Source organism: Acipenser ruthenus, chromosome 8 (assembly GCF_902713425.1).
Source record: "Acipenser ruthenus chromosome 8, fAciRut3.2 maternal haplotype, whole genome shotgun sequence".
Taxonomy (NCBI): domain Eukaryota; kingdom Metazoa; phylum Chordata; class Actinopteri; order Acipenseriformes; family Acipenseridae; genus Acipenser; species Acipenser ruthenus.
The window spans coordinates 11428295-11452198 of NC_081196.1; the positions used below are offsets into that span (position 1 = coordinate 11428295).

Here is a 23904-nt window from a genome sequence, read left to right on the forward strand (position 1 = left end):
ATTATGCAACAAGTTCCTAATTATTTAAATGAAAAATGCTGAATTGTAGATTTTCATTTTTTGTTTTCTATTCTCACTATCAGTGAATTATCAAACACAATAAAAACATAAATAGATGTAAAAAAATAACAGACACGTGAAATGTCCCCTTCTTGTACCTGACAGAGAGATCTTTAGTAGAAAGATTTGATCTTTGAGCAGCTGGTGTCTTTTTCTTTGAAGACATTTTAAAGAAATTGTGCAGCTCTATACAGTGTGTTCAATCATTAACCGGAAGCAAACTGAACCAGCTGACAGGTTCCTAAATGCAGTGTAGCACGGTGCTTCAAAAAGCCAAACGTTTGCTGTATTTATTTTTAAGCGATCAAAATATGTATATTTATACTATTCTTTCAAAAATGGGGATTTTCACAGGAAACTAACTACATTTTACATGGAAATCCGTGATAACCATGAAAAAAAACACAGTCTTAGTTATTATATATTACAACAAGAGAACATTTGTTTCCAAGTTATAAACTATTAGAAATACTGCTTTTTTTCTATGCATAAAAATAACACATTCACAGAGATTTTTCTTATTAAAACTCCCATTTTAGACAATTCTTTGACTGACCGAACGAGACTTCAAATGTGTGAAGACTTGGTTTGTGTTTATTAGCCAGGCTGAATATGCTGTCTGCGTAGGTCCTCAATGCTTCTGCATACTCGTTGAAGTCAAATGGGAGCAATGCAGAGTCAGCCAGTTCGAAAATCAGCCCCCCACGGACTTGAGCCACTGCTAAGAGCTGTTTAAAGGTCGGGTCATAGAATCTTTCCACCAACTCAAATGTTTCATAGACGCTGTGGTATACAGGGTAGTTGCTGTATTTTTCAGTTTTCTGCAAAAAATAATAATACATTTCATGAATGAAGGTGCCCATTAAAGATGCTGGATTGTCAGCTGAAAACAGTCCTCTCAGAATGGAAGGTGCAAGCAGTTGCTATGTGAGCTACCTGACATCGCCCCTCAAGCAAGCCTGTACACTTTTCTTTAAACAAAATTGAAATGCACGCCGTATTTATGAAATTTGAAACATTAGACTTAATTTTTTGCAGTTAAAAAAAATAATATAGTTAGATCAAATTTAAATAACAGGTAGATGCCAGTTAAAAATGCTCCAGAAAAATCAAATGGGGACAATGGCACTTAATGGGTTAATACAGGCCGCGCTCAGACTCATTCAAAAATTGGCATTTTGTTTTGAGACACCTGACAAAGACGACACGTTTAGCAAATTGTATGATGATTTTGTAAATACACAACTGTCCGTCCGATGAGGTGTAGATTGAGACCACCAAGTCTTTTTGCTTGTAACCGACAGCAAGCAAATACTATGTCACCCTGCAATCAATATATAAGACATTTTACATTCTTAGAACTGCAATTTAAAATCTGGTTGGTTACCAAATACAGACCCCTTCAGTCAACTACAACTCCAAGAATGTCAAGGAGCGTGAGCTGCTCTGGCTTCACACACTCACCCTGTTTTTAGTGTATCTCGCTCTTCCAGAGGCAATCCCAAGCCTTTGGAAGTATGCCTCAAAGTCACTGCCAGATCCCAGCTTGCTGATCCTAAAAAAAGGGGATTTCCTTTTTAATATCACACAGTAGAAATTAATAACATGTGTTTCCTTAAATGGCAACTGTGAGTTTGTGAATTATTACAGTGTGCACTTACAGGATCTCAGTAGTCCAGAATCCTGTCTCTTCTGTTGCCATTTCTTGCGCAAATATTAATTATTTTTACTTTTGTTAATGCGTCTCATCAAGGCTGCAGAGGTATGACACCTCTACCACAGTAAAAATATTGAACTATTTAATTACACTGTTGGGTGATCTTTCTGTATGAGTCGAAAGTGTTTAACACAGTATTTTTGTATGCAAGTAAAAAAAATGTATTTGCCTGGGTGCATCCCGATACGTAGTCCAATTATCTTTTTGGTGCCAGCTTTCATAGAGAGATTTACCATGATAGCCCTCATCAGGACTGTCAATCTAGGAGAAAACACACCGTCAACAACTGTGCCCCATCTGGCCCTCAATATAGGGTATAAACAAATACCAAACAGATTAAGTAAGTAGAAATAGTCTGTTTTTTAAAACAGCATATTTATGTTAATACACCCTTGGTTGGGCTCAGTATAAAAGTGTGACATAAAAGGACATGCATTCATTAAAATATATCCCTGTGACACAAAACCATTTATTTTAATGCTATCTATAATATTGGGTGACGGCCTTGTTTCTTTGACTGATGAGCTACACCAATATTTTCAAACTAACAGTCTTGGTACATATAATTTTAATACCAAAAACATGCAATTACCTTTTTAGTTAAGTTATACACCACCGTGTTGAGAGACGGTGTGCAGTCAACCCTCAGGGTGTAATTACCTGTGAAAATAAAAACACATTTAAAACAAACCGCTAAGGCTAATATGGCAATTGACAAACACATTGGACAATGCATCTTCTCGATTAGGAAAGGTTCAGATGGTTTAGGCAAAACTAGTTACCTTCAATAGCGGAGTCTGCATTAATATAGGCAACCGCTCTTTCTTGCAGTATTTTGGCATTGTCCTGTCAGAAAAAAAATATATAAAAAACATTAGAATACTTGTTCCTGTTATTATAGTTTTAACAACAATAAAAATTATGTATTTATATCTTTAAACAATGCAATGGAAGACCTACATTTTCAGATCAATGCCCTAAACAATCATTTGTAGAACATAAATTATTGGATAAACTCGCTGTTGACGTTCTATATCTTATTTTCTATTCAGTCACTATGGACGTGTCATACCAGTCTTGGCAGTCATACATGTCTGACCCAACAGTCTGTACCTCCTTTATCTTTCCCAGAACTTGTTGAAGGGTAGTGTGCAAAAAAGTCTACAACTCCATACTCAACGCATAAGAAAACACCCCTTTCTTACAATAACCATAGTATTACTCAAGTTAGCTATAGGTACAGTTCCTCTAACTTTGAAGAAGTTTACGTCAGAGAAGTTCGTCCCATACCTCAGCCCACTCTGTGGAGCCTAACAGTCCAAATTCTTCAGCATCCCAGCTAGCAAATATGATAGTCCTTCTGGGTCTCCAGCCTGGACATGTTTGGAGAAGCAATAACAGACTGTTGTAATACAGTAAAGAGGCTGCACATATTCTAGTGAGGCATACAGGTTTATAAACGTTTCATGCTGTATATCCTGGTATAGCAAAGTACACCTACTATGTAAACATGGTGAAAATCCAATATTGTATCTTGTTGCAGGTAGTGAATTAACTGCAGATAGTCTACACTGTACAATGTTGTCCAAAGCCACTGTTACCTTTTTTCATGTATTTCCCAGCACTTCTTACAACCTCATGGACGACAGCCGCCCCCGTAGTTGGATCGATGCCACCAAACACCCACGAGTCTCGGTGACCTCCCAGGATCACGTATCTGTCTGCAAAAAAAAAAATATATAATAATAATAATAATAATAATAATAATAATAATAATAATAATAATAATAATACCATTGTGATGTACTTTAGTATTGTAAACCTAGAAAAAGACATGCTGTACTATTATCAGAATCTGCCAGCGAAACAGCTGACAAGCTATAGTTTCTCTAACACACACTCAAAATGATCTATTTTTTTTTTTCAGTTGTGGCTCGACTTTACAGTTGTAATCAGAGCACACTGCCCCTCTGCCTGTTATTTGGACTAACTGTAATACTAGAAAAACATCTCCAAACTGTCACTTGTTTTTGGTCACTTCTCTGCATGTTCTGATGACTAAAAGTCACAGTCTGGAGTTACTTATTCTATGCTTATTTTTGTATTTGTGCATGTCAGTCAATAGGGGAAGAAGCTGGTTGGTTAATGACAGGAAAGAATGAGAAAATGTCACCCTCCAGGTGAAAGAACCAAGCCAACCTGAAAGCCTAGCACGCAAACAGTCATTATTTAATTATCTATAACCAGTGTAAGATACAGCTTCAAATAACTGACATACGTATATTTACAAACCCCCCGTTAGGGGATAGTGATCCTTCACATGAGGCAAAGAGACTGATGACCATTAATAGCAGTCTGCAGTATTTGCATATCTATACATTCTAGGTCAGATTGTCCATTATTTTTACCTGGCTCTGTGGCTCCTCGGATTTTGCCAATTACATTGTAGATTCTGGTGACCTTGTTGTTAGTGTAGATGTGCATTTTCACTTTTCTGATTGAGAGAAAAAAACAAATGTTACTGTTGTTTACATGGGAGCCTACTTTATCTACTGTATGCCATGCAAAACTAATGAGGGGGTTTGGTCATGGCAAAAGAGCAGAAACAAAGAGCAGAACCATTCATATTTTAACATACAAATTACATCATAATAATATCAATGAATGGTTCACACCACTGGCACTGCACTACAGTACTACGATAGATACCATACCAGTAGCAGTACCAGTGGCAGTGTTCAACTGTATTGGGGAATTACTGGTCCAATTTTCTTTAAGGTGCCATTTCGCACGTTTCCACCAGCTTACCTAGTGCTGGGACAAACATACAAATAAGCCATACTTTAAATTAATTCGAGGAAAAGAAATATTCCATATTTATATTTGTTTCTAACAACATTTTTAAAGACAGTATAAAAAACAGGTATGCAAAGGAAACCATTGCATAAATGATGCCTGTAATCAGGTTCCTCTTATTTATCAGATGATTTGATGTGTTATTTTACACCTCAGAGATATATTTACTGTATTACAACACTATTTTCCCCCAGCTAATTTAAAATAAATATTTGAATTTGCTAGAATTGTTAAATACTATTCAATCATGAAAAACCCAGGCTTGTCCCAGCACTAATAGTACCTAGTATTCTGCTCAATACAGTATTAAAGTATGTGCATGGGAGTTTGTGCCGTGAGATTCCTTTGGAAACACAAATCACCAAGGTGGTAAACCTAGAAACAGGATAGACTTTTCTCTAAACTAAATTAAAAGAAAATGTTCAGTTGTACAGTTTGGATTCAAACAGAATTTCCATCTGTAATAACGATAGTACACAGAGTTAGAGGCTATACATACAGTATGATTACCACTTCAGCACCTTGAGCATGTTGATATTACCAGCAGGAGGCGCCGATAAGAAACAATGCAATGGCTGTTGCAGTTTTATGGTTGTAACTAGGTCTGCATAGCGATTGATCGCTTCTTTGCACAATGCCCTTCTATGAAAAGGCTCTTGTCTCACTTTCTGGCTACATTTTGTGTCTGGTACTCATACAAGAACAGGATGTTAGTGTGTGACTAATTCTGAATAAATGCAGGCCTTCCCATAATCTGAGTTGATCATATAAACGACTATAAAACAGGCAGTTTGCTACATCGCAAAGAACCAACACTAAGTAACCAATCAGCTGCAGATTTTAGCTTCAGGTTCTAGCTTGAAAATTGGGACAACTGCAGGTCCCACAAACTGCATTACTAAACAGCACATCTCTAAAGTTTAATAAAAATCAAAGGCGGGTTAAACTTGTTACCTTTTGTATAGTATAACAGGTACAAAATTGCTTATTTTTCCAGTATTTAATTCGATATATAGGCTAGACATTAAGGGTGAAACCAGTCTCAAACAGTACTTTAAACACAGCATAAGTTTACTATGAAGTGCAATGTATATTAGGCATAAGGTTTATTAGGTATACCTTTACTATGAAGTGCAATGTATATTAGGCATAAGGTTTATTAGGTATACCTTTACTATGAAGTGCAATATATATTAGGCATAAGGTTTATTAGGTATACCTTTACTATGAAGTGCAATGTACATTAGGTATAAGGTTTTTAACTAATATTATATATGTAGGGAAACCCTAAAGGGACATGGTTGAATTAAAACAAGAAGGTTAGTATCTTATAAGCATGAGTTAATGCTTAATGCTTGCAAGAGATGGTGGTAGCCTCATTTGATTCTCATCTTTTGTAATTTCTCTGTCTTTGCAATACTGTCATTTTGGTAGATGAGCCATCATTTTGCATTGCAGTTACATCCACTTTCTGAAAACAAAAGCAGGATTGTCATCAATGTGTCAGTCCCAATAATATCTCTCAAATCACTGAGAACTCAGCAGAACACCCTGTGAGTCCCAATCCATGTCAGGTGCACAGCAGGAAACTTCAACAAGGTTTCATTGGTCACTTTATTCTTATTGCCATCAATATAGCTGAGCAAAGTACAGTTAACCCTGGATTGGATAGTTTATTACCCCTATAAATTGATTTTATACACTAGCCTGATACACAGTTTGACAACTTATCAACCAGCATTCAGGAAGAGCTTTTGCTTCTAGGCATGAAATAAATCAAAACAATTGCTTCGTAAAAGCTGTACCACGGTGCCATTTCATACAGTACTGTAAGCTTTCAAAGCACCTCCATGGCTAGAACTGTGCTATTTCTTGAACTTTTATGTTTTGTATTCCCTCAAATAAGTAATGCTTTCCCGTGAATATTAATTGTGTTATTTTGTGCTTGTTCTATTTTTAAAAGGTTCTAAAGTTGAAAACAGGCGCCATTAACGGTACTACCAATGCTGTGAAAGACATGCGGTTCAAAGGTGCTGCTGCTATCCATATTCCCTTGAGGAAAACACATAGCACTAAACTGGTGACTGAGACTGAATGAAAATAAACAGTTTAGAAAATGTTAACCCTAGTTTGTGAAACTATAATTAGAATCTCTCTTTTCATTGTAGCAGCTTCTAAGAAAAATATGTCAATTGCTGTGTTTTTGCTAACCTTTCAACTAACCACCAAAATATATATACATTTGTTGATCTTCAAGTCATTTTACTTGCTTATAAATATTGTTAAATATACTGGTTTTATCAATGCCCCCCTTTTTTAAAACTATTTAAATGATGCCTGTGCTTGTTTACATTGAACAGACTCCAGTATCTCAAAGCATTAGGTTTTTATCATGACTTCACCACAGATAGGTCAGATGACCACAATATGGAGGCCATCTTAGTGTACCATTCAAAGTTAAGGAATTTCCACAGCACAATAAGCAGGAAGTCTTAAATGGTTTATGAGATATATGCAGTTGAAATATCTGTGGCAGCATAATTAACAGTACATATAAGGTACTTGGCAGGCATGCTTAATAAACCAGGTCTTACGTTGTGTTGAATGTTTCAATGAAACCAGGGCCAATGTTGTAGGGGATGTTAAGGCCTCCCTTCCAACCTTCTGGAGGTGCCTGTCCTCCCATGTTACTGTTTGGAGAAAGTAGGTACAAGCATGTTATTACAGAGCAGCATCCTACTGAAATAGCCATTCAGTTATCTAACTATTTAATACATTTTTACAAAACTTTACAGAGCAGGAGGAAAGATTTATAAGCTTACAGTACATAGCAAGTAAATTGATACAGTACACATTATGACAGTTACTTAGTCCTGCTGGCTTTTAGGTAGTGATTTACTACACCATTTATAGCTTCACCTACTACTAACCATAAGCATTTACACAAACACCATCTGCCGAATACCTGAAGCATAACACCTCCCAGATAATATCAAATATACCACTGGGTAGTGTTGGACAGACCAAATCACTGGTGGATAGTAGACCCCAAAATTGTTTTATTTTGTATTACCTGTACTTATGGTTAATGCAGCTTGGAAAACATCTCACAACCTGCATATTTTTAAAAGACTAGCCAGTCCATCAGCTGCTAGTTTTCTTATGAAACACCCACTAGTAAATGAGAGACTTACTTTGTATCATTAACATTTTACTCAGCTCAGTAAGACAGTCAATTATTAATCAGAAAAAAAAACATTAAGGTAATTAAGGACTATTTTAACTCCGCCTCATTAATTCTTGTAAGGTCAACATTTTTACAGCCTCACAAAACAGATGAAAGGACAAAGCTAGATTGAACTATCTCCATTATAAAAAATGCGTGAAAGGGGACTAGCCAAGGCAAAAGCTACCATTTAAGATATTATTATTATTATTATTTATTGATAAATATTTCTTTTTTGCGTTAGTAAAAATAACCTATTTTTATTTGTGGATCATGGTATAAATCCTGTGAAAATATATATTTCTTTATCTTCTATACAGTAATTATATTAGCCGTTTGTACCCTACTGACCAGGTCGGGGATTACTCACCTGAGTAAAAGTTTTGCATCATCGTAGCCAATGGGATGCACAGGGATTTTAGGAAGACCAGCCCCATCATCTGCTTTGTATCTGTAGGTATACTCTGAGGGGAAAAACAAGACTGAATAAGATCTCTACACCTGATTTACAGGTACCATTGGTCATGTCCATGTAAGATTTGCACAGACATATTATAGATTTCCTGACTTGATAATGTTTGTTTTCCCTTCATCTGATAAACGTTTTTTTGAAAATAAGAATTTAGGTATATGTAGGAAAACTAAATTTAACAAATTGGAGATATAATTATTTCCCATTAAGATTCCTAAATTCATTTTCATACAGTTATTTTGTGGGATGCAATGTTTGTTACACTGATACGTCTTTGACTTCAGCAAGCACTTACAGTTTGAACATTAAAAGGTCTTATAATCCAGGGCTGGCAATGGAGCGTGAAACAAGCAATGTGATTGGTCGAGCAAAGTTCCAGCCGTACGTATATTGGATGGACAGTTGGAGCCTTGTCACGTATTCAAAATCATTGCGCTGCCTCACAGAATTTAAAGTACTGGTAGCCATCTTGTTTACAGTTACAGATGTACAGTAACTATAAAACTGAGTGACCAATTACCAGCAAAGAAAAAATCCCAAAAGTAGTAAGTGGACATGACAATTTGGATGAAGAAGAATTAAATGAACTGGAAGATAGCAAAACAGAAAAAATAACAAAAAAATATATATTGCTGCCTTTATACTCACTCACCCCGACTTTGTCACTTCAAATAATGTATTTAATGGTTTGTAAATGCTATAGGAAAACACAAAAAGATACTTCTCAGGGGTTGGAGGCACTCTACTTCGTTTTGTGCGTCACAACGCCCCGAGGCGTCCGCATAATTGACGTATACAGACACCTGTCGGCCCTTATTGCATACTTATACTTGTCATTACTTTGATAATGTATCCAATGTAATAAGCACTACATCAGTACAGGTGTCATTGTCATTTTGTTGGTAAAAGTTTCTGCTTCCCTATCTAAATGATCAGAGGTAGGAATGTTGAAGCTGCCCCCACCCTTGGCTGGATAGCCTGGTGTTAGAGGATCCCCCGCCCCGTTCAGGTTCAACACATTCCCCCGCTGAGCTCCGCCTTCAGGGAGATTCCAGCCATCGGGGTAAACTTCAACACCGGGGGCACAGTAATCCACCGGGTCTGAAAACAGGATGATCCCCTTTGCACCAGCTAGGATAGCATTCTTCACCTGGAAAAATCCACAATTACCACTTACCTCTTATCATACATCAAACACACATCTCTTTTTTTACCACTAAATTCTAAGAACACATTTTTGGGCATGTTAACTGATATAAACAGTTAAATATCTTTATTAAAATCGAGCCCTTTAATCTATGTGGCTATGTTAATTACCTCTAATTCTATATCCATTTTTAATATTCCCTTTAGCAAAACTACAAACACTGCTTTCACATAGCTAGCAACCATCCTACATTTTCAATAGTAAGCTATTATGCATGTTCATAATTAAAATAACTTTTTCTATTTTCAACCAAACAAAAACCCACTCCACAGATATCCAGTTTCATAAACCCCAACTATACAATTGTCATATTTAAATGAGTAAAATGACTAAACAATAACTTTATGAAAACTATTCATGAAGCGATATATTAAAACAATGATCTAATCCCCTACCTTATTTCCTCTGAAGATTTTTCCATATCTTGCAATGACAATTTTCCCAGTGCAGCTAATGTTCATCTCGCGTTCGAGTTTGAAAAAGTCCTCTGTCCGGCCATAGTTTACATACACCAAATCCCCCTGACAGGAAACAGAACGGATTGGAAAGATGAGAGTCCCGATTTTCCACAGTGGTCAAATTGCCCCAGTCTTTTTTTGTTCTCTCTACCTCTTCTTCAGTCTTCCCATCTTTTTACATTATAATTTTGTTCTCTTACTGTAAAAATCTTACACTTATAAACCCCATGAAACAAACAGAAGAACGGCTGAGCCGCGCTTACATACCTCAGGTTCACCCTTTGCAGAGAAGGCGCTGTAAGGGGGGACGACATTTGAAACATTCTCATATCCGGCAGGTGGTGGCTCAAGCAAAGAGGTTTTGAAAATCTAAAAGAAAAAGGTTGCCGGTTTATGTAATTAAAAGCCTTAACTTCCTCCCACCCCCCAGCTACACCACTGACCTAGACTTAAGGGCTATACAGAAATACAAAACCAGTGTGTGGTGCTCCCCATCACTTTGACTAAAATTAAAGTGAAATAAAGAGAGATAGACATATCATCAATTTCCAATTGTTCTGCTATTTCTTGCCATATCATATGGCGTCTTTCTTTTTATTATTGACTTTATAACCAATGACACTTGCATCATAAAAGAACATTATATTTTGATAATTTATTTAATTTTCATTGATGTCCATTTTCTGTGGTAATCTCTGCGTGAGTGAGACAGTGAGTCCGACAGCCACTACCCTTGACCTTATTTCTGATTGTTCCTTTGCGACGCAAACAGCGCATAGCTTGAATATAAATAAAATAAATGTATTTCTATATTCTCTTGCTTCGCTTGCGGTGTGCATTACTCTGTTTAAATCAATAGTTTTAATAATTTTTTTATTAGCTCGCGTCCGGTGTTCACAGACCTTTAGCAGACTGAAATCGGGTATACAACAAAAATTATTATAAAAATATATATATATATATATATATATATATATATATATATAAAGAGTATGTGCAAATCTGACAATGACCTTATAAATTACAAGATTACAACCACAACCGAGCTGTTTTGAAAATGAAAGCTAACTCCAGCACGGTACTGTTACATTTAAAAGATTCATTCAACGTGTTATAATGACTGGTTTGTTCATAAATATGTATGCTCGCACCCTGCCTTTTCACTGCTTTTTTAAATGCTGTACAATTTTGAAGAAATTAACTAACAAGTAATAACAGAATAAGGGATATCAACCAACAAGATATAAAAAATATATATTTACGCTGCATTCATTTGATTAAATAGTGACATTTGTTAGCCGTGTGTGTGTGTGTAATATATATATATATATATATATATATATATATATATATATATATATATATATATAAACATTTTGTGTTAAAGCACACATTTCACTATGTCACGTGTGACCCTAAAACCCTAAGACCCAAGCACCTTTTGTGAGTGAAAGGCATGTGTGGCTCTTTGACAGAACCAGCTTGATTTATCTGAAGTTTTTCCACTGATAATGGGAATACGAATGTAGAGATGGGAGCCCAGCTAACAAGACTGAAGTTTTTTTGCAGGTATCAGGCTTTTAAAGACTGTCACCCACACCTGTGGTGGCTTTGACAGACTCACTGAGAGCAGAAACTGACCCAAGACTGTCACCGCTACTGGAAGCAGGCTGATCTTTGAGATACAAATTGAACATTTGTGAAACTGCAACAATGTTAATATATTCTAATAACTCTACTGTGTTTTAAAGAATACAAAGCCAACAGAAATACTAAACAAATTGTTAAAACACACTGTTCAGAAAAAAAAGTTATAATATACTTTGTATTAAACTATAGTTATGTTAAAGGATTCTATATATTCTGTAAAAAATATTTTTGGATCTTTGTAAGTGAGTAAAAAGGCAGTCTTTGCAGGTAAACAGGGTATCTGAAACCTGCTTGCACTGAGAGAGGTCAAGCTTAGTTCAAAACTTGAAAAGAAAACATGAGACTATTACATTTAAGTATGTTTTTATCGCCTGGAGTTAGTTGAAAATAACTGGATCTGTAACTATATACTTAGAAGTTTGCCATGAACTTTCTAAACAGTCTTTATCCAGTATTATTTTGTTAAAACACATCTATACATGAAACAAATCCAACCTACTGAAAGGAATGTATTTTCAATGTTAAGAGAGAAATATATTTTAAACCCCAGGTTGAAATAATCAGACAGAGTAGGTTTTATATATTAAAAGACATCTCTCTCTCTTTCTCTATACACTTGTATTTAATTCATTCATATTCAATTTAGTGTTAAGGAACTCCATCAGTTCAAAAGTTCACCGCACATGTTTTGGAAATGAAAAAAAAAGGAGTTTAAAAAGGAGTTACCAACTAATTTTAGAAAAGGAGTTACCAGGGTTTCTGAATGTACTGTTCACATGAAAAGGAAAGCTGTCAAGGCAAATTAATGTTTACATTTAATTAAAACTTGTGACGTATGAAGCGGGGAAAAAAGTCCTATAAAAATTGAAGCAAGACTTGACTTGCTAACTGCAAGTTGTGTGGTCCATGCTCTGAAGATCTCTGAAAAAACGGTTTACTGTTTGGTCGAATTCAAAAGCCTATGCCTTCAAAGACAGCTCTTATGTAGGTATTTGTACATCACTTTATATTTGCATTGTGGGCATCGTGAAGCTCTATTAGCAATGGTTTCCTGCTTTATGAAAGATACTAATAATGTACTTTTTAAAAAAACAAACTAATACAGGTAATTATGTACATGTTCACTCTGGGTGAGTCATATACTGCAGCGTAAGGTATCAGAAAAATGCTACTGCATAAATAAATTAAAAAAAAACTAATAGCAAATTAAGTTTTGGGAAGCAAAACGCTACCAAAGTTATCTTCAAGCCTTGATATACAGTCTATATAAAAATCACTGCACAACATTTTCGGGAAGTTGGGTATTGTTTAAGCGAGGCATTTCAGAATGACGTGCTTGCCTTTTTTCTGTCCTATGAGATTCTGACTCGCTCTAAAGCAGCGTTTTTGTCCCAGATGGCTTTCCATAGAGATCACTGTGTGCGGCGCACATAATCTGGTTTGTTTACTTTTTGCTGTCTAAAATGTTTAAATACAGGCTCAAGATCTGCTGTGTTGATTCTGTTTTTTTTTAATTTTATATACATATATATATATATTAAATCTCACATATCACACACAGCTGTTTTTCATTTGCCATTTTTTTAAACTGTCACGCAAATTGTGGTGAGACAGTAAATAAGTGCAAGGTATTTTTGTCATTTGTAGCAAATACAAACATCTGATTTTTATATCTGAATATATGTCAAAAGATATATTCGGATATTTGTCTCAGCACTAATATATACACACATATGCACTTATTCCATTTGAGTATTCTTATGACCATCACAGTAAACTGATATACATTAATATGTCACAATTTGAATAATATGGGGAGGCCGTACATTTCATTTGGGAAGATAAACTAGTGGCTTAGACACGTTAACTCAGTTAAAGATTTAAAAGTGTGGTTAAAGGTAATGTTATCAGCAACACACACTGCACTTGTTACACTTACGAAGCAACCTGCCTTTGTTTAACAAGCTATAGAAAGATTGGTTTTGATCTCAAATATTCTTCACCTCGGTTCCCTGTTCATTGATGATTGAGATGTAGTTTGGGTTGGTTTCATTGGGATAGGACAACAGGACATCATAGTGGACCAAGTCCACTGAATCCAGTCCAAAGTCCTTCCACTCTTTCTGAATCTGCTTAGCCAGGCGCAAGTTCTGTTCAGTACCGGCCAGGTGTGGAAGCTTTGTAAAATTCCTACAAAAAATATATGTTTGTAAGACTTCAATTAAACACAGTAGCACCCTTGTGAAAGTCCACTGCATGCTTCCTTTGGAAATTGGAACTTAAAAGCACCTCACTTCTTCTAAGTTTATTGCAGTATACCAAAGTAAAAGCATGGCAAACTACAGTAAAGCAAAGGAAAATGATTGTGAAAGCGTGGGCAGGCATGGTGAAAGTGATATTTATGGGAAAGTCTTTTTAAAACTATGGTTAATCATAAATAGGACATTGTCTTTATGCTTTGTTTTAGGGGCACTTAGTTTTAGGAGCACTTTGGTTTATTACCTGTTAACAAAAATGGTTTATTTTATGTTAATAGTCAAAGTATGGGGTCTGATGTTTAAATAACCATTTTAATAAAAAAGCATATTAGTTAAAAACAGGTTACTACTAACAGTTAACAAACTAAAAACCACCCAGCATGATACTTTGCATTAACGTTTGCTATGTCAATTCTGCATTGTAATTTCCCAGACTTTGCTCTTGTTTATGACATGCATTTAGCATGTGATACGATTTTTCTTGGTATTCTCTAGGCTTGACTACACTTTGCTTTTACCATTGTAAAGCTCCTGTTTATTAGAAATGTGACACACTGCAGAAGGGATCAAGAACACACACAAACAGTACTATACAGAAATAAGAAATTCAATTGCAAAACGGTTAACGGTAAATGAAATAGATTAATACTGCAATGCACTCTGACAATTTTAATTTAACCCCAAAAAATCTTATTTTAGTTTAAGCTCGGCATCAAGTTTTCTTCTCTAAAAATACATATGCAGTTGTTTGAAGATGAATTAACAACATGAAACAGTAAGCCGTGTACAGCTGCTCCTGGTAAACCAATAGTTTCTATAAATATACATGCTGAAGCACTGATATGACACATACTGGTAACACCACTAAAACACCTTAAAAGTTAACAAGACCTTGTTGATTTTGAAATCAAATGTCAAAGTCTAAAGAACAGAGTGATAAATCCTCTGCTATGGACTTCCAAGGGAAACAACTATTGAAAAGGAAAACACAAATATTTTCATCCTCGATAGTACCAAGGAATATGCTGTACCTTCAAGGAAGATCGTAGACTTGTCCCTGTGTTTCTGAGTACAGTGGTAATTAACCCAGTAATAACTAACCGCACACACTTGAGTGAATTTGCAAGACAGTAACATGATGTAAAAAAAAAGGAGGAACAAACAATGCTGGCCATTAATCTGTTCTGTTACCTTGTTAAGTACATTCCAACTGCATTATGTAAACATCATGAAACTGTGTGACTGTAAAACACTGGACTGAGATAAGACTTAAATTTCCATGTACACAAAAATGAAATCATGGTTTATTTTATCACCGGTACAGTGTTAACACAAGGACCCTAAGGTTATTTAAAATTGTACACACTGTTTTAATCAATCTGAAAATACACTTTGGAATGTTATACAGAACAGAGTTCAGTTGCATTGTGACTTTGCATATTTGGTCGTGCTTGACTCAATAAAATATATTCTGGCCAACATTTGCAGAAAGCGACACAAATGTAAGCCCATCTGACAAGGAATGTAATGTACAGGATCTAACAATAATCCTACCTCAGGTACTGTCTGATATTTTCAGCTTTCATTTCATTAAGAAGTTTCATCCGGTCATTATCAGACAGTCTTCTTTCTGGTTCATCTTCAGGCGGGTTAGCAAACCATCCTTAAACAAAAAAGTGGGGTGGGGGGTGGGGGGGGGGAGAGAACACAAATGAATGTAAAGTTTATTGAAATTAGACATTTGAGAAGCTTTTCAAATGAAAATGAAGTCCCAAAGCTGCAGTGCATGTGAACTTGTCATTGTGTAGAGTTTAGTTCTACTAGCTGAAACAAGCATTCCATAGCCAAACTGTGTCTCAACCCACAACCACACTCATAGATGCTCAACTCTGTGTCGATCATTGTTGGAACATTTTATTTAGATGTAAATTAATTTTTGGTCTTAGAATACAACTAATAGAATGGGCTAAACATTAAGTCAGATTCCGGTAAGTTGATAAAGATCTTTCTGGTCACTTTGTCCTTGCTAGGACAAGGCTGACCTCCAAGACATTTTGAAATAGGTGTTGGCCTCTCCTTTGATGTCCAGTTCTAACAAGAAAGGCATTTGCCATTTAGGGTGGATCATTGTTTTTGTGTTAGAGGTACCAACACATTGTTAAACATCTTTACAAACTAGATATAGAAACAGGTTCTATGGGGGTTTTTTTTACAACACTTGTGTCCTGCTCTAGGTGTTACAGGGAAATAACACTTCTGACCAACATTTCTGATCCGTGCTTGGAAAGAGGATACCTGCAAACTGTTGTCATCATGTAACCTTTGAGATGTCTGGTTGTAACTTTGCAACTCAGAACTTTTATCTTCAATAAACGACACTTATCTGGACTCGAAAAGAAGAAGCCCGCAACTTCTCTTTCCTTTCTTCTTTTATTGCTTCTTCTCAACAATCATTAAAGTGAAAATAGGTTACAAAAAAAAGTAACTGATAACAAACCTCAAGTTAAAATGTAACTTGGGCTCTTTAGCTATACATGTAACTAAAGCCCTTTTCACACTGGCATGCTCTACCTGGGTCGGAACCTACCCAGGTCAGGACCTGGTGCCATGCCGGTCGGCTACGTGATTTCACACTGCTTTTGATAAAGCAGGGTCGACCTGGGTGACAGACGCAAGTGCACAATGTGCGTATCAATGCCCCGGAAGCAGCTTGTTACCGATGCTTCCATCCAAGCTTCTCTGGATTGAACCATCAGCCCAAATGTTGATGTTTATGGTGCGTCTAAAGCAACAAAATATGGCTAAACAGAAACGTTCCTTGCGGAAGTGAAAACTTCACACAGGCGTGGCTGTTTGTTATTTCGTCGGCTTACAAATGGCCGTCATGCATTTTGTCTCACTCAGCCCAGGTCAAAGTGTGTCGACCCACAACCTGAAGTGGGTCGCTGGGACCAGGGTCAACCTGGGTATGTGGTTTCACACTACACGGGATTGTGACCCAGGTAGCCAGAACCCAGGTAGAAGTGCCAGTGTGAAAGGGGCTTTAGTGTATAAACTGGAACTCAGGTACTGGGTTAAGCACCTCTGGTGCTTAATCTAGCCTAAAATTCAGATTTCAATGCATACAGATAGAATGGACAACGTTTAAATCAGAGTAAATACTTATTTATGGGCCAGGAATATTTCCTAATTACATGCCAGAAAATCACAACAATAATGTGTTTATGATTGAATATGATGCTGGCAATAAATACATGAATTCACAAGCACAAAATAAATTAAAATAAATAAAATTTGTATTACTTAACTTCATCAATGTTCTGAAATTTTGCAACCCACTTGTACTAATGTTCTTAAACATTAACGTTACCTATATTAATCTTCAAAATGGTGACAGAAATTAACCTGAATAAAATAAAATAAAAAAACGGGCATTGTTGCTATATCGTAAACATATTATAACCATACAGAGTGTAACAGAGAGATCAGTACATTATAGTTGTGTTTGTTAAATGTCCATAGTCCACTAGTACAGCTCGTTTAACAGGATATTAACCTGACTGACCTGCTTCCACTGCTGTAGTGAAAACAAGTTAGTTTCACAGCACTGCAGTATTTGAAAAACGGTAGTTGGGGAGTTGGAGGGGGATTAAGCTACCATTGCAAACGTAGGTTTACAGAAGAAATGTTTCATATGAAGTACATAGAGGTGTGGAAAATAATGTAAAGGTTGCCCCCAACCTCCACTCCAACTCCTACACTGATACAGATTTTGGTCCCAAATCGTGCCCATACCGATAACCCGTAAAACGAAGTTCTTAAGTGCACCAAACAGAACAAAACGCTACATACCAATGATAAATCCAACAAGGAAAAATGCAGCTACGATCACGAATAAACCGAATAACCTCCAACGAGCGCTGCTTTTATACCCCATTGACTTTCAGCCAATATCACCTTCCCCTGCCTGGGATGTTGCGGTTGCTTCTGTCTGGTCTCGTCACAACGCTGGGGAGAGCGCAGAGAACCTGTGCTGCTGCTGACTACTAGACACTAATCTCGAGTGAAGTTTATAAACTCCGCCTATTCACATGTATTGCCTTGTTCAGTGTTTACAATTTGAAGCACTGTTCAGTGAACTACACCGTGGTCAACTACATTTCAGTAATCTGCAGTTACCAGATGTCCCGGGAAGACGGGGATTGTCCCAGTTTGCAGTCTTACTTTTTTGCCCCAGTCAGAAACAGTAAAATTGTTAAATGGTCCCAGTTTTGCCATTTTGTGTTCACATTTATTTATTTATTTATTTTTTAAACACAAAACTGTAGCAGTGTGCTCAGCAAGTTACCGTCACAGTACAGTAATTTATTATACAAAAATAAATACATTTATGGATTACTTTAATAATTCTGAATAGCTGTTTAATAAGCAATATTCTGTTTAATTTCCTGGCTCATACCTAGTTTTTTTTTGTTTTTTTTAGTCATTATAATTTGGGGGAGGGGAAATCAGAATAGTGTGTGCATGCAGGGGTTCTAAATTCGTTATACCGGGGAAGCAACACCTTGGAAATGCAGACAAGGAACCCAGACAATTATCAATAAGGAGATTTATTGATTGAAGTATAGAACAAAAAAACCCACACAATAAAAATAAAATATGTAACTATTAAAATGGCCAAACACAGATAGATAGCAGCAATGGCAGGAGCAGTTAAATCAATAGCAGTATTGGCAATGACTATAGCCGGATTAAGTAATACAGCTGTATGAACAGCAGCAAGAATGAAAAAGTAGCTTCAGTATATCAATAGTATTAACAATCGTAATTGTAGCAATATAAGAAATCGCTATAGCAATACAAGTGATGTATCAACAGCAGCAATCAACTGAAAAAAATAAATAAAATTTAAAAACAATAAAGTCCCGAAGCCGTCTTCTCAATGTCTCAAAGCAGTTCAGTAGGCTGCAGCAGCGGTAGTTGTTAGGGAGGGGCGTCAGCTGGAGTTTGTCTAAGAAAGTAAAACCAACAAAAACTTTGGCTAAACAATCATTATTAAAAAGGCAGGGCAATTTAGCAAGCAAACACAGTAAAAAGAGTGAAAGACTGAACACTTAATTTAGCGAGGGGGAGGTCAATCGGCCTCTTCCCCTCTAAATGCTCAATCCGCCTTCTACAATGCGCTCAGCGCTCTCCTCTCAGTTGCTTCCCGGCTTCTGTATCTCGGCGGCGACAGCGACTGCTGCACCGTCCCCCCTTGGTCAACTCTGTCAGGTGCGGCTCCGTGTGGTTCTCGCCTCCGCTTAGAAATAGCGGCTCCGTTCAAACGGCTCGTTTCGGTTTCGGTGTTTGCGTCTCTTCCCAGCTTGCCCCGTCTCTCATAAAACCTTTAGTCAGTTAAAAAAGAATTAAAGACCCACGTGTGGATGTGCGCTTCAAAGGCAGCACATTCATCATTGTTAGTTAGGTGGGGATGCCGTCCAGGCAAGTGCAGTGATTCAAAATCATTAGTGCAAATAAATAAAATCAAACACAAAGGCAAAACAGCACACAATCAGTCATAAATAGCACACTTTGAAAATACAAAATCATATCGTGATTAAAGAAATAAAAAATAATATACAGGTGAACAAACACAAAATAAAAATAAATCATTAATAAAGTGCTAATGCACACCTGCAACATGTGTGTGTGCAGGGGTTGCATGTTGTGTGTGTGTGCGTGCAGGGGGTTGCATTGTGCTGTGTGTATGCGTGCATGGGGTTGCATGTTGTGTGTGTATGCATGCAGGGGGTTGCATTGTACTGTGTGTATGCATGCAGGGGGTTGCATTGTACTGTGTGTATGCGTGCAGGGGTTGCATGTTGTGTGTAGGGGAACTGGGGTGCAGGTTTGGCGTGAAAGACGTGGGGCAGGGCTCTGAGTAAGGGGCAGAGGGAATGAGGGGATATAAGGAGGTGCGTGAAAAAGACCGGTGGATTAGGGAAAGCAAGAATGATAGAGAAGGGGGTGTGTGGAAAGATAGGGAGACAGAGCAGGAAAGGACAAAATAAACCAAATAACTACATAAAACCATTTTATTTAATTTTTGACAACCAGTTCCATTCCCTCACTTCATTTAATGATTATTGTTCAAAAAATAAACGGCTTCAGCCTTCAACCTCATTACTGACGGCTTCAGGCTCATTTCTGTTCCAGAAGAACCCGAAAACGCTACATTGGTGTCAGCGTGGGATGCAGGTACCCCTGTAGCCTATTGAGCAAGTCCGAGGGTAGGGAGAGACTGTAGCGTGCACGGGGGTAGGGGTCAAGGCTGGTAGGTGATGCAATCTAAAAGACATAAACCCGATATATGCTGCTGCTGCAAGCAAGCCCGGCTCTTTTGTACAGCGGCATTGGCGCTATATGCGTCAGAGCGGGAGGTCCTGGGTTCGCGTCCCACCTCCATCTGTGAGAAATCTCTTGCAGGAACCGCGGTTTGATACAGTGTCTTGGAAGTGCCACCAGCCAAGTTAGCCTTTTAAATTAAAACCCTTTGTGTTTTGCTTAACACAGCTCTTTTTATAACTGATTATATATATATATATGTTTAATTTTGAAATTATGATTGCTTCAGAGTTGCTACAGCTTTAATTGCTGAAAAACAAAAAGATTCGGTAGATATTGCTAAGAAAGAAGCTGTAAGTGCGTGACAGGGAGATGTCTTGAGAGAAGGAGAGGGTTGGGTCAAGAATAACACCTAGGTTTTTAGCAGAAGGAGATGGAGGGAGAGTGATAGAGTTAAGGGAGACTGAGATGGAGAGGAGAGAGGAGGGAGAGAGGAGACATTCTGAGATGTGGGAGGAGATGTGGGAGTCAAAGGAGCCAAAAAGGAGATGAGAGTGCCTAGCAAGTGGGTGTAGAGTGAGAAGAGGAGGGGTCCCAGGACAGATTATTATTATTATTATTATTATTATTATTATTATTATTACTATTATTATTATTATTTATTTCTTAGCAGACGCCCTTATCCAGGGCGACTTACAGTCGTAAACAAAAATACATTTCAAGAATCACAGTACAAGTAATAATGCAATTAAGAGCAAGATAAATACAATGACTTTGATTCTAGCAAGTACAAGTGTCCAGAGGGAAAAAAGAGGAGTTCTACAGGTGTTGTCTGAAGAGGTGAGTCTTGAGGAGGTGCCGGAAGGTGGTCAGGGACTGGGCAGTCCTGACATCTGTAGGAAGGTCATTCCACCACTGCAGGGCGAGGGTGGAGAAGGAGCAGGCTCTGAAGGCAGGGGAGCGTAGAGGAGGTAGAGCCAGTCTTCTAGTGCAGGAGGAGCGGAGAGGTCGAGTGGGGGTGTAAGGAGAGATGAGGGTCTGGAGGTAGCTGGGTGCAGTCTGGTTAAGGCATCTGTAGGCTAATACAAGATCCTTGAGGTACACCTGTAGAGAGGGGGTGAGGAGAAGAGAGAGAGCTATGCCAGGAAATCTGGAAGGAATGGTTAGAAAGATAGGAGGAAAACCAGGCAAGATCAGTTTCAGAGATCTCCAGGTTAGAGAGAGAGGAGAGGAGAATAGCAAGAGTAACAGTTTCAAAGGCAGAGAATTAGAATGGAGGAGAGGAAGGCAGCCCAAGCAGAGAGGAGAGTCAGTTAGAATGTGCAGGACGGAACCCTGATTGAAGATGGTCAAGCAGAGTGTGTTCAGTGAGGAAGGATGCCAGCTGGTGGTGGACAGCTCGCTCGAGAGTTTTAGAGAGGAACGGGAGGAGAGGGACAGGGTGGGCGATAGTTGTCGCCGGAGGAATAGTCAGGAATGGGGGTGATGTGAGCAGTTTTGAAGGCAAAACAATGTGGGGGAAAAAAACAGCTAATAAAACAAAAGCTGTCCAAACACTACACTATGAGGGAGGTCCCGCTCCAGGAACCTTCTCTGACACAAACTCTCTATACTTGAGAGAGATTCAAATCCCCTAACTGAATCCCTATTCTAAGCACACGGTGATCATGAGTGGTTGCTTTGTTTGCTCACTCTGGTTCATACACGCACTCATGAGAATTCCCAGCCAATTCCTCTCCAGCTTGCTAACAAAGAACAACAAATGGAGAACCTGGAACAAAGCACGGCTTTCCAGCTCATGTTTAAAGGCATGTGGCCAGGGTTAATTTGATAATCAATTAATCTATCATCACTTGGCCATATCACGCACATGGATTTGAATTGGGCAGGGAGGGAATTCTTTCTTCCAGCCCTGTCAAACTTAATTTTCAAATTAAACCAATTTTAATTACAAAACAAACAAAAACACACAATGTACACATGCAGGGCCTGAGCCCTGCCACAGGGACTGTGTGTTTTCAGGGGCCTTTGATGTATACAGATAAAAGCCTCCTTTAGGGAAGGGAACCTGATCTAATTTCAGTTTCTTTTGAAAAGAAACTGAACAGCATTCCTGCTGTTCATCAAACCAACAGCCCATACACTGCAACCAAATACCGTAATGTACATGCCTTATGTTTGCTTTTAAAGTAGCGGTAAACAAGGCTTTAAATTTAAATGGCAGCTTCCTGGTAGTCAGTCTGATAGTAGTTGTAGTGAATCTGGCCCACAACACAGGTAGAGACTAGAAACCAAGAAGTAACAACTTATTTTCTAGTGTTATGTATATAAAAAAAAAACCCTGGATACTTGCAGTAATGTCAAATGTTACAGCCAATAGATTAATTTCAGAGTTAATCAATCAATCAATCTTTATTTTATATAGCGCCTTTCATAGTGGACCACCATCATTAACTGGTAGTAGAGCAGTGTTGTGGTCAAGGCTGGCCAGTGACGGGGATAGCAAACACAGAGGCTGACGACTGCAGTTCAGCTCTTACACACACTTTTATTAAACAAAACAAACAACAGGTTTAAACAAACAAACCAATCAAAATACAAATCAAAATCAGCTGCTCCCAGTACTTTCCCTAAACTAACCAACCCAGAACAAAGCACCTGGCTCTTCTTTGGAGCAGTGTGGAGTAGTGGTTAGGGCTCTGGACTCTGGACTCTTGACCGGAGGGTTGTGGGTTCAATCCCCAGTGGGGGACACTGCTGTTGTACCCTTGAGCAAGGTACTTTACCTAGATTGCTCCAGTAAAAACCCAACTGTATAAATGGGTAATTGTATGTAAAAATAATGTGATATCTGTATAATGTGAAATAATGTATAATGTGATATCTTGTAACAACTGTAAGTCGCCCTGGATAAGGGCGTCTGCTAAGAAATAAATAATAATAATAATTTTAAAGCATGTGGCTGGGCTTAATTGATATTCAATTAATCAATCAAGCCACAGCCACATTCTGCACCAGTCTTATAAAAAAGCACATTGAAAAAAACAAGTTAAATAATTCATTTTATTAACTTTTGTAACAATATTTGTTTTCATTAAAATGGATTCAGATCAAACAAATATATGACTATGAGAACAGTGGTGCATTTAATATAAAATATTTACATGCTATTTTTCAACAACTAAACAACAATAGTTTACAAAATAAAGCCATTCCTGCTAAACCTACAAAACTTAGGGCCAGATTCTCAAAACGTTTTTCTTCATATTGTCTTAGCAGGTTTTTTTCCAAAAAAAAAAAAAAATACACAAAACACCAATTACAATTCGGAAACAAATACCATAAACATAACAGGTCAATTGCAACACAGCACAGTGAGGTTTAAACCCCAAAACAAGTCTTTAAAAAAGACCAGTCTATGAGCTCAATTTTAACGTACCAATTCAGACCACAAGGTGTCAAAAGGCTGTTCGCCTGCGGGGCGTATCAACTTCAACCTCCGTCTCGATCTGTCTGTCACTCAGCAGCGAATGCATGCAGCCACAGGGCAGACGGCTACTCTGTCACAAGCATTAATAACCTGTATCTTTCTAAACAAGGGATTTAGGGGAGCTCCCTAAGAAAAGCTGAATCCCAAAACAATAATTGTGTGAATATAGTAATTGTTACAGCT

General features: G+C 37.6%; 1 protein-coding gene across 1 annotated transcript in view; it reads right to left on the reverse strand.

The window, feature by feature from the left end:
- LOC131737716 (N-acetylated-alpha-linked acidic dipeptidase 2-like) overlaps nt 1–17931 on the reverse strand; it is a 21142-nt gene extending 3211 nt beyond the window's left edge. The window contains exons 1-16 of the mRNA XM_059028494.1: nt 17757–17931; nt 15459–15567; nt 13650–13836; nt 10264–10365; nt 9934–10059; nt 9295–9481; nt 8230–8323; nt 7228–7323; nt 4186–4271; nt 3379–3498; nt 3068–3150; nt 2560–2623; nt 2370–2437; nt 1947–2038; nt 1525–1615; nt 617–881 (exon numbers count right to left, since the gene is read on the reverse strand). Coding sequence (XP_058884477.1) covers nt 617–881; nt 1525–1615; nt 1947–2038; nt 2370–2437; nt 2560–2623; nt 3068–3150; nt 3379–3498; nt 4186–4271; nt 7228–7323; nt 8230–8323; nt 9295–9481; nt 9934–10059; nt 10264–10365; nt 13650–13836; nt 15459–15567; nt 17757–17841 — 1855 coding nt within the window. The 5' untranslated portion in view covers nt 17842–17931. The remainder of the gene's footprint in view (nt 1–616; nt 882–1524; nt 1616–1946; nt 2039–2369; nt 2438–2559; nt 2624–3067; nt 3151–3378; nt 3499–4185; nt 4272–7227; nt 7324–8229; nt 8324–9294; nt 9482–9933; nt 10060–10263; nt 10366–13649; nt 13837–15458; nt 15568–17756) is intronic.
- Nucleotides 17932–23904: the final 5973 nt, after the last annotated feature.